The 8,362-nt window shown below is 42.2% G+C and overlaps 1 protein-coding gene across 1 annotated transcript; it reads right to left on the reverse strand.

Moving 5' to 3' along the window:
• Positions 1-158: 158 nt before the first annotated feature.
• LOC115399201 (protein phosphatase 2, regulatory subunit B, delta) lies at positions 159-6,267 on the reverse strand. Its single transcript, XM_030106471.1, has 10 exons — positions 6,084-6,267; positions 5,825-5,899; positions 4,470-4,567; positions 3,979-4,144; positions 3,759-3,871; positions 3,502-3,679; positions 3,245-3,409; positions 2,905-3,074; positions 2,070-2,161; positions 159-1,983 (listed from the first exon to the last, which is right to left on the reverse strand). Exons 1-10 carry the CDS (start codon positions 6,088-6,090, stop codon positions 1,704-1,706), a joined length of 1,344 nt encoding a protein of 447 aa, XP_029962331.1. The 5' UTR covers positions 6,091-6,267; the 3' UTR covers positions 159-1,703.
• Between the last annotated feature and the right edge of the window lie 2,095 nt (positions 6,268-8,362).

Here is an 8,362-nt window from a genome sequence, read left to right on the forward strand (position 1 = left end):
TGCTCGGTTGTGCACAGTTAAAAGGAAGAGAAATGATCCATTTGTTCATCCAGACACAAATAAATAAAAAGTTTTAAACATAAGTGCCGCCCTGATGGAGTCAGAAACCTGTCGACATGGATATATATCAACGCAAAGAGGGGGGGAAAAAAAACATGCAGATGAACACAATTAAAATTTTATTGAACTTTGGTCAAAATAATAAACAAGTGAATACATTGTCACCATGTTAGGAATCAATGGACAAAGACAATGCATTATTATGTGTTTGTTTTAATGGTATCAGTATATGTTTTTTTTTGTTTGTGTGTGTGTGTGTGTGTGTGGTCAACCTTCATTTCTGCATTCACAACTACAGAGATAAGATCCACATTTTTTTTTGCGAATATGCGGTTGGAGTTTTGAGTGACATCCCTAATAAATGGGTAAGGGCACATGTACGAGGCCTGTCTGGATTCCCTACTTGTTACATGACTCGGAGGCACTCTATCACATAAACCGTACGATGTGCAACCCTCCTCCTCCTCATCGGTGTGTTTTTCATAGACGGCCACGTGTAGCAGCAGTATATGAGGACATAACTCTATAAAATAGGATTTTACAAATAATGCACATGAGGTTCGTAAAACGTCTGGGGACAAAAAACTTGTAGCTGTCACTGATAGAAGTAGGTATTAAGGCTGCAGATTTCCCTTTGTCCTGGACCCTATCTTGTGCCATTTTAAGTTTCCAGCCTGCATCCTGAAAAACAAAAGCAAAAACATGTTTAAAAAAAAACAACTAAAACTTCCATCTCTCGACGCGAACACGCCATCGATCGTCTCTCCAAACAGTGGTATCTCAGACTGGTCGCCCCCGAGTAGTATTTCCTCAACAAAATTTGCTTTGAGATCTGCTCAAAAAAAGACAGTGGTGTGACTTGGACATCTCTCCACCCCTCTACAACATAAAAAAAAACAAAAAACAACAAAAAAAAAACATGCAAAGCAATAAACATGTTTTAATACATACTTCTAAATTTAAAAACACATCTGTAGTTTTAGTTTCTTTTATTATGTGGATGACAAGGTGTACTTGAGTAGATACAGTCAGTGAAATTATGTCACCGTATTGACTGGGGTAAAAATAAGAAAAGGGATGGGAGGAAAAGAAACGGAGTCCACTTTCCAAATTCTTGGCCTTTTCCACCAGGAGTCTGGCCTGAATAGACGGCCGATAGGGGGAATGTTACAGTTGGGTCTATTGGCCGTTGATCCGTGCTTCAGAAGGGCCCGCGGTCTTTGAAATGATGATACAACCTTGACAAGACGTCAGTTTTAAGGACTTCCGAGAGTTCTGTCGTTAAATCGTGAAATGAAGGCTTAAAATGTCAACACAAACACCAACGTTCAAGAGTTTGACCTCTGGGGAGTGCCATTCCATCAATTAGACCCGAATTGGACTTTCTGGGTCGGGGAGGGAGGGGGCGGGGGGCATGTCGGTCGCCCTGGGTGCCAAAAGGCAAAAAAACAACCTAAGCTCAGACTCAAAATGAAACAGGCCTATGGATCAACCTCCTGTGGCAAAAAAAGTAGACGCGTGCTTTCGAATTCTTCACCAGGAGGACAACAAGGCTGTTTTCTTCTTATACAGATAGACAAGTAGTAGGCTTAACTACACAGGTACGGTAAAAGCCCTATCTGCCGGAGCCCCCGAAAAATCTTCTAGTTGATTTTGTCCTGGAAAATGTACAAGTTGTTGGTGGCTGCCACAGCGATCACGTTATCTTTGGGGTGCCAGGCAGTGTGGAGGATCTTCTTGTTGAAGTCCAGGCTGTCCACGCTGATCTCGTCCTTCTTCCGCTTGCCGCCGGTGGACACTTTGCGCGGCTTCAGCGTGGCCCGCGGTTTGCTGCTCTCCCGGGACGCCTCCAGTGTGATGTCCCGCCGGGTGTTGCGGTCGAACATTCGGAAGAAGTTGTTGTAGGAGCCGGTCATGATGGCACTGAGGGAGAGGGACGTTTTTTTTCATCTTTACAGAATCAAACATTTGCGAATGGACGGGCGGCGCGGTGCTGTGTGGAGGCGTACCTGTCACTGCCATTCCAGCAGCACTCGAACTTGTCGAAGATGCAGTCGTTTTCATACAAGGAGCAGAGTTTACTGCGAAGGTATTCATGGACCTAAAAACACAAACACAACCTCAATATTAAAATGGGAAAACATTCGCATTTTTATCACCAATCTTTAAGGAAATAATGACATTCTTTTTTTTAAAAATGTCTCAGTTTAGCATTTTGTGAGGGGCTTGGAAAATTTATTTTTCTTCTGAATGAATTCAGAAAATTATGATGGTCACAGAGAGAAAATGTTATTTACTTTATTTTCTATGCGACAGAGATTAAAACACATCCTGCTTGTTCTTTAACCGCTTTCTTTAAATTGGGCGGATTTAATTCAAGATGAGTTCTTTTTGTCGACACTGATTTTCAAACGGTTTGCTTTTCGAACAAATCAGTTTCATGGACAGTTTTCCAAATCTCGCCGCAAACTAACTCGACCGGAGAACGGGTTACCTGGCAACAGCACATCATCACTGCGGCGCTCCAAACTGTACCGGACTCTGACTTTCATTTCTAGTGAAATTTTCTTCCGCAAGCCACCATGTGGGCCGAGACAGTCAGGAAGAAAAACTATCAGACGACGTCAGGTCTGACTGACCTTATAGATGTTTTAACGCAGTAAATAAATAAATTCAGACCTCAATTTTGCAGGTTTTAAGCTTATTAATCTTTCAAGAATTCCTTATGCTTCAAATCTAAAGTTTGGCAGTAAGGTGGTAGTCTTCATTTATAGGTAAGCCTTCCTTGTGTAAATGTGTTTTCTCAGATCTACTGATTGACGCAGGTTAAACGTTTGAACGCACCTGATACGTCTCCACTGGCCTGTTCTCCATGTTGAGGTCCCAAACTTTGACAGAGAGGTAGTCACGTGTCATCATGTAGCGTCCGCTGTGACTGAACTTCACATCTGAGATGGAGGAGATGATCTCAGAGAAGAAGGATCGGCTGCTTGGATCCTCCGGCTCCTCGAAGACTGCCAACGGAACGGAAGAAAGAAACCATGACTACGCGTCCTGCAACCACTCTCATTCACTGAACGGTGACAAATCCAAACGAAACAATCTGCATGATTTAAAACCGCAATCAAATCAGTGAATTTTGGTAATTTCTTTGACTTGACAGACTGACGGCAGAGGTACTTACACTTTGAGTGCCTATCGCAGAGCGCCGCTGCTCGCATGTCACACAGGCGGATGGTGCCTTTGCTACTGCTGTACACGAATACATTGCATTGGTGTGGATGGCACTCAGCAGCTGTGATTACTTCTGTCAGTTCCTCCATGTTGGCGGGCTTTATGTCTACAATATCTGGGAAAACAAAGTTAAGGAATCCAAGATCTTGTGTTTCGTTGCAGAACAACGCAAAGCCGGGCGTCAAACAAACGATGGGAAAAGGATACTAAAACTTCTGTCTGTGATTTCCAAGTGCCATAGATTTATTCTTAGGTCGTCTGCAGAGAGGTAAGTTTCATGATCACTATTTACAGAAATGGAATTAATGTGATAGGTGTGCGCATTTGCAAAGATCCTCCGAGGGCTTGCTTCTACCATGAGACCCATTGGCATCAGCACTGGTACCTGAAACGATCCACACGGACGGTTAGACAAGAACCGGAAATGCTAAAGTCAGACGTGTGAGATGGAGAGCGGAACGTACCCGTAAAGAGGTGATTCTAAAGGGGTCTCTGAGTCGCCCGTCTTCATCTTTCAGGTTGTAACCTTCTGCTCGTTTATCTCTTTCACTTATTTTCCACAATTTGATAGTTTTATCTGACAAGGAGATGTCGGTGGTTCAAGTTGAGTTACACAGTTTCACAGTCATCAAATCAGTGAGTATTTGAAACAGTTAAAAAAAAAAAGAAAAGAAGAAACCTTACCGTTTGTTGAAAGTAGAAAGTGAGCAGCATTTTGTTGGGGTAGCCATCTTATTTTATTTATTTTTTCCTCGATTTCTAAACTTTTCAAATAGTCGAATTCTGGCTCGTGACTCTGAAAAGTGCTATAGACGTTGTACTCCCCGCGGAGGTGTGGACGATTCTTGGACTAAGGAAAAAATAAAAATAAGTTACAGGGTATGTACATTTTCTCAGTTTCTAAAGGCTGAATAAAAAAACCCCTGAACTGTAGGATAACTGTCAGTGTGTGGAGATGCAGTTCACTACTTTGACCCTTGAACTGCTCCTTCAGATAAATCTTACGGTCCAGACCAGCTCAGACGAACAAATGTTGCTGGCCAGTCCAACATGACTCACCTTATATGTTTCTCTTAACTTTACCTTGAAGTCCTGACACTAATGTACCTCGTGTGCTTTGAGATAGCTGTGGTGTGAACCAGTGCCTTGTAAATAAAATGTCGTAAGAACCTTACCTCCTGTTCATGTTGGAATATCACTACTCGGCCTCCTTTGTCTCCAGTTGCAAGTAACTCTCCAGAATAATTGAACTCAACTGTTGATATTATGTCAGCTGAAACCAGACAGGAAAAAAAAGCAGTGATGAGTCAGACTGAATGAGCTGAAAACTGAGGAAAAAAGCAAGTGGAGGATTTCAGTGACAGCAGCCATCATATAAAGGACTTGTACTGCAGCTCCCTGTGATCTGCATTAATGAATCAGTTCTTTCATTGTTTACATGCAGTTTCAGTTCGATGATAAATCTACTGGTATATGACCTGCCTCGCGCTTGGCTGGCCTCACAGTCATTTTCACACTTTCAACGGGAGGATGTGAGAGAGCACGGCCGCCTCTCTAAGGCCAACGGCAGAACTTCTGAAGCGTTTCAGTCTTTTAAAACTGCAGCTAGAACAGTCCTGATGAGTCCAGTGAGGCGTGTCATGGATGTACATTATGTTAATAAGCATTTACACAATTAAGTGTATGCATATATGTTAAATAAAAACATGTTTCAAACACGCTTGTTTGCAGTCTTCTTCAGGTTTGCTGTGTCCACAGAGAAATGCATGTTTTTTATAGATGTCTTCAATTTCAAATACAAAATCCAGGTATTTGAGGGCAGCTTATGGAGAAGTGCGTGGAGAACTAGCCAGACAGATATGAAGAGATTGGGAAATGAGGGGAGAACATTTGGGATTTTCAGTATGTTTTGGAACATGTTGTGGGGTCAACATGAATGAAATCCCACAGATCAAGTACACTTTGTCAAGAATAATTTGGTTTAATATAAGTATGTGTACAAGTACAATTATAAAACGACAGTAAATTGTAATTTTGACAGACACAAATAGGAAAGTATGTGGCTTCGGCCCTGGAAAAACCACTCCATATATAGCAGGATGTGTGTATTTTGGTCTAAGAGCTTAGCTTCCTGCTACACTCAGTGTAGCAGCTAGGACAATGCTGTCTGATCCCGGTAACATCTATAAACTTCATATGATGACAGTTCAAAATAATAAGTACAGGACCCTCACTCGCTGATGAGATGAATGTATGAATGAAAACAAGCATGATGTCACTCTACAATTTATGGACGCAGCACATTGACGTCACGGACGCGGTCGCTCCCCTTTAACAGCGGCTAACGGCTAGCATCCTGCTAGCTGTCGACACACACCCGTTCACAGGCAAGGGGCGGCTGTGCAGCTCATCCACAAACACACTGGCAACAATCGCGACCGGTGTCCGAAAAGTAAAAACCCGAGCGTCCATGCGGCACGAGCAGAGAGCCCCCCTCACACCACCGCTGTAGCTAACGCTAGCCACATACCTTCCGCAACATCTTCATCTATCGCTCCTTTCACTTGCGAGAAACACCACTGGAAATCATTTCCTCCTGCAACTCCTGTGAAAAACAAGCACAGCGTCACTTGGCGTGTGGCTCGCTTTTTGTGTAACTGTGGGGAAAAATGACCTGACAGTGACACAGTATGACAATTAGCATCGTTAGCCGTGGCTAAGCTAACGTGCAGATTCAGGCCATCACAAGTGAGGTGGATCCTCTTCTCCTCCCTCCAAAAGTGGCTTACCCGCCATTGCTTCATTTAGTAGCTCTTGCTGTACACAGCCTCCAATACCAAATCAACCAACGCGGCTTGCTCGGGGGAGAATGATAACATCCACAATCAGTGTGCAGACTCGGGTCCGGATCTGTCAAGACCACGGAAATTATCCCAGATTTTTTTCTTCCAAAATGGCGCACAGTACATGGAGAGGTGACGTCATGCACACATGCCACATCCTGGCTGCATCCATCCTCCTCCTCATCACTTCATCTCATCTCCAGTTTACCTCCGATTAACGAGCACCTCGCTTCATTTCGGAAAAAAAATGTAGGTTAAAGCAGTCTCCCGCCGGGGCCAGTGAAGCCATTCCAGCCGGGCCACGAGGAGCAGGGCAGGTGTCAGACACCAGAGCAGGTACTGTCCACAAACTTCAATTAAATTTAATAATAATCCCGAAACAACTCTAACGCGTTTCCAGCCAAGTGCTTGATGGAAGTGTTCATAAGATGCTAATTGACGTGGTTTTGCAAAGTTGGAGTCAATTTACGCGCCTTTCGACTTCAAAACGGCAAAAAATTGCAATAAAATGGGAGTTTTGTATTTGTTTGTTTGAGTTCATGGGCCACGTGTCTGCAGCGAAATCACATTTTTGAGTAAAGTGTAACTCTAAAATGTGTGGAAATAGTTTAGAGGCGCTCCTGCTTGTATTGGATGGTCAGTCGGTGACATCTAGCGGCAGAATGGTGGAAGTTCAGTCAATCTGATTCCCACACAGTGGATTTATTATTATAACGCCATTCACTTTGTTTTAGAGTTAACATTTACTATACATACAACAGCTTCTGTGCAGTAAACTGTTATCACAGCTTATTGCTGAACTCAAAATAGAATAGAATTGCTTTATTGTCATTATATGTGACATATAAATGAAACTGCAGGTGCTACTCCTTTTGTACACCATGAAGTGTAGAAAAGTGGACTAATTGTACACATAAATTTATACATAATAAGAGTGAAATTTCTTTATTTAAATTGTTGTTGTGCTCTTTCTTGACCGAGATTCTCTTTTTTTTATTCGATAAAATTTTGGGTTCGATTCTTTCTAAATTCTTTATTCTGTATTTTTTATTTTGAGTGCTCTATATCGACAAGTTCATTAAGCTCACTTTGACTTTTGGCTTTGACTTATTAGACATTCTTCTTGCCTAATGAATCAGGACTATGGAGGGTTTTTATTAATAACAAGATGATAAAGCAACTTTTTCTTTTAGCTACATGTTGATATCAATACAGAAATGACTAAAACAATCCATTGGAAAATATCTGCAAACAAGTTTTAATTACTGTTTTCTTCAGATGTCACGGGAGAACAAACTTTTCAAACGTTCTGCTGAGAATCAGCCAAAAAGTATTGCTTTATTTATTTTTTCTAAGTGTACTTTTATCATAACGATGCAGAAAAATATATTACCCAAAATGGGTGTTAGAGCTGGGGTAGTTATTTTTGTCTTTGTGCTTATCTTTCCTGTAAAAAGCGTTCTGTGCAAGGTGGGAACTGTTGTGAATTGGGAAAGGAAATTATTACCCACAGGGGCTGATTGCATAGTGAACAGTTACACTCCCAAAAATAACAGAAAAGCCCATGTAGTGTGAGGATATAGGACTTCTTGGCCACATTTCCGTGATCATAAACACACTGTTTAACTGTATTTGATGTCCCAACTTCTGACTTTAAAAAAAGAAATCCATATCCGTGTTATAATATACTTTTCTACATGTTTTCAGAACTGTTTGCTTCACTAAGTGTCCATATTATTAATGGCGGTGGCCTGTGAGCACTGCATTGAGACGGCTTTGTGCTGAGAGGACTTTTGTTTGTTTTCTGCACCCACAGATTGTCCTGGAGGTGGCGAGAGAATAAATAGGGATGTACCCCGAAAGACCTGGACCCAGATCTCACCGAAACCTCCTGCCCGGTAACTCCCGAGCTGCTATTCCCTCTCATCACTCACTCTGTGATCTCGTGGGGCAAAGCAGCCCAGAGGGCTGCAGGTTAGCTCCAGTGTAGACACACACACACACACACACACACACACACACACACACACACACACACACACACTGGATCTGTCCACAGATAGATGGAAATAATAAAATAATATGGTGTGTGAGAATTTAAATCCAATGTGCTGAATGGATATTTGAATGACCTCTTCAAACCTAATAAATCTCGTGTAACAATACCTTTTATACCTTTACCACTTCAACAGATGCGAGCACGTCGGCCACGCCAGCATCAGCTG

The sequence above is a fragment of the Salarias fasciatus genome, chromosome 13 (genome assembly GCF_902148845.1).
Source record: "Salarias fasciatus chromosome 13, fSalaFa1.1, whole genome shotgun sequence".
Taxonomy (NCBI): domain Eukaryota; kingdom Metazoa; phylum Chordata; class Actinopteri; order Blenniiformes; family Blenniidae; genus Salarias; species Salarias fasciatus.